At 51.0% G+C, this 2,348-nt stretch overlaps 1 protein-coding gene across 3 annotated transcripts in view; it reads right to left on the minus strand.

Annotated features, from left to right (window-relative positions):
• Positions 1–340: 340 nt before the first annotated feature.
• Positions 341–2,348, minus strand: part of LOC103460259 (leukemia inhibitory factor receptor-like) — a 25,557-nt gene continuing 23,549 nt past the window's right edge. For 2 of the 3 annotated variants that reach the window (XM_008402366.1, XM_008402365.1), the window contains 5 exons: positions 2,030–2,197; positions 1,803–1,931; positions 1,006–1,093; positions 867–930; positions 341–799 (listed from right to left, as the gene is read on the minus strand). In XM_008402366.1, the coding sequence (XP_008400588.1) occupies positions 461–799; positions 867–930; positions 1,006–1,093; positions 1,803–1,931; positions 2,030–2,197 (788 nt within the window). In that variant the 3' untranslated portion in view covers positions 341–460. Of the gene's footprint in view, positions 800–866; positions 931–1,003; positions 1,094–1,802; positions 1,932–2,029; positions 2,198–2,348 lie in introns of those variants that run through there. The other variant, XM_008402368.1, reaches the window with a different exon arrangement.

The raw sequence follows: 2,348 nt of genomic DNA on the forward strand, positions 1-2,348 counted from the left end.
CATTAAGGCTACATACTAGCATTAAGGCTACATACTAGCATTAAGGCTACATAAAAACATTAAGGCTATATACCAGCATTAAAGCTACATATTAGCATTAAGGCTACATACCAGCATGTACGCTACGTACTAGCATGTAAGCTACATACGGTGTGACGTTAGCTGCCCTCATTTTAAGATCTGCGTTCCTTTGTTATAAATCTTACTGTTTGCTATTTTTTCCTGCTTCTCTCCAGTTGCTGTTGCTCCCAGTAACTTTTTGTTTTCATTCCTAGCTTAAGTGATTCTGTTGTTCCTCCCTCCTGTCGCCACGTGCTTGGACAGTAACGTTGACATCCTGTGACAACCTGCAGGACTTTTATTTTGAAGTTCACGTTTGGATCAGATCGCTGGAGTCACGTCTCTAAAGATTTAATTCCCCCGATTCTGCCGTCATGTTTCCCTCCATCTTGTTTTCGGCTCATTGGCGTTGCTGCGGCGCCATGATGTACTCGGACACACAGATGATGGGTTTCTGGGCCGCCCGGTTCTGACCGAACACCTCGGCCAGAATCTGGGGGTGGTAGCCGCTCGGCCGCTCCGGGCCCGCCACCGTCAGGCTGTATGTCAGGTTGGGGAACACGGTGGGGGCCGGGTTGTTCTGGTAAGGGGGCGGGGCCTGTGACGTCAGAGCCATGTCCTCCTGCTCGGTGGTGTTGTTGTTGTTCAGCGGCGCTGCAGGTTTGAGGAGCAGCTCTGGGACGGCCGTGTTCTCCTCGCCATGGCAACCCGACTGAGGGAAAGCGTCAGCGCTCTTCACCTGCAGGACATGGAGACGCTAATCAAAGAGATGATTAAGGGTATGAAAACTTTCGGTCTCAACTTACAGGTGAGGCGAACCAGTCGGCCATCTTTGGCTTCGGGACCTCGGGGTAAAACGTCTCCTTGATGCTGTTGGGTCAGAAAAACAGAGTCAGAGACGACACGTCTGGTTCTGTTCCGGTCCGGTCCGGTCCGGTCGCTCACCAGGCCCAGTGTCTGCAGCACAGCACAGCGACGAGGAAGAGGACGACGAAGACGGCGCCCATAGAGATGAAGATGTTGCTCAAACTGTCTGCGGAAGGAAAACATTCAGGTAGAACCAGGAAAAACAAACAAACAAACAAACAACGAGCCAGATCCTGAAATGTTGCTGCAACGCCTCCGACCTGCCAGCAGGGGCAGCATGACGCTCCGTTTCCCCCACACTTTCTGCCGATTTACGGAGAATTATTCCCTCCCGGTTCTGATGCTATGCTCTCATCAAGCATCGCATCAGAACAACTGCCGGGTACTTGTTTTGATGCGTTGCCGTGACAACGAGGATTTGTTTTTTTTTCTTCTTCTACAGTAGATTAGCATCTAAAAGCTCAAACGACACCTGAACTTTGACCCCCGAGTCTTTCCTGTTATTGCTTATTGATGCGTCACGATGTTTATAAATAATTCCCCAGGTTTATTTAGAAACGATTTCAGTTCTGGTTCTTCAGCCTCGAAGTGAAATATTTTAATCTGTTTCCTTCCTAACAGAGAACAAAAAAACGATTCACTGCCAGGACTAGTGGTGCATCATGACGGACAATAGAAGATCTTTGGCAAACAAAATGGATGAATTTCAAATATGAATACATAGATTCTGTCATCTGTTGGCGCCCGGATGCAGCGTCAGCATCGTGTCCCCTACTCCAGCATCTCTCTGCCGAGCAGGATCTCCACGGCAGCCAAACGGAAACCATGGCAACCGTCATGGCCGCTCTCGTTTTGGTCTGAGGGAGGCTCCTCACCCTGGTCGTTCAGGAGGACCTGCAGGGTGGTGCCGCCATACGCGCCGCCCGCCGCCCGCGCCGCCACGGTGAAGGTGTAGGAGCCGCTCGGCAGGTTCCGGGCCGTCAGGCTGGAGTCCGCTGGGTTTTCTGAACCAGAACATGAAAAGAACTCTGATTTGTAAACCTGGTTTTAAATCAGCCTTCGGGTTTCAGAGCGAACCTGAAGCCTCACAGGTGAGCGTTACCTGTGGTCACGCTGAGGGGTTTGTCATCGTCTCTAGAGTAGTGCAGGACGTATCCATGGATACAAGCAGGCTGCTGTGTGAGAGGAACCGGATCCCAGCGGATCTCCACATCGGAGCCTCGCTGTGTGTAGGACAGAGGCTGGAAGAGCTCCGCTGGTTTTTCTGGAACTGAGAGTAAGGCATCAGGGGATGACGTCTATGCTAATGATGCTAATGCTGCTGACTGCTGCTAACTGCTACTAATGCTGCTAGCTGCTACTAACTGCTACTAACGCTGCTGCTAATGCTGCTAGCTGCTACTAATGCTGCTAACTGCTAC

Source organism: Poecilia reticulata, unplaced genomic scaffold (genome assembly GCF_000633615.1).
Source record: "Poecilia reticulata strain Guanapo unplaced genomic scaffold, Guppy_female_1.0+MT scaffold_219, whole genome shotgun sequence".
NCBI classification, from domain to species: Eukaryota; Metazoa; Chordata; class Actinopteri; order Cyprinodontiformes; family Poeciliidae; genus Poecilia; species Poecilia reticulata.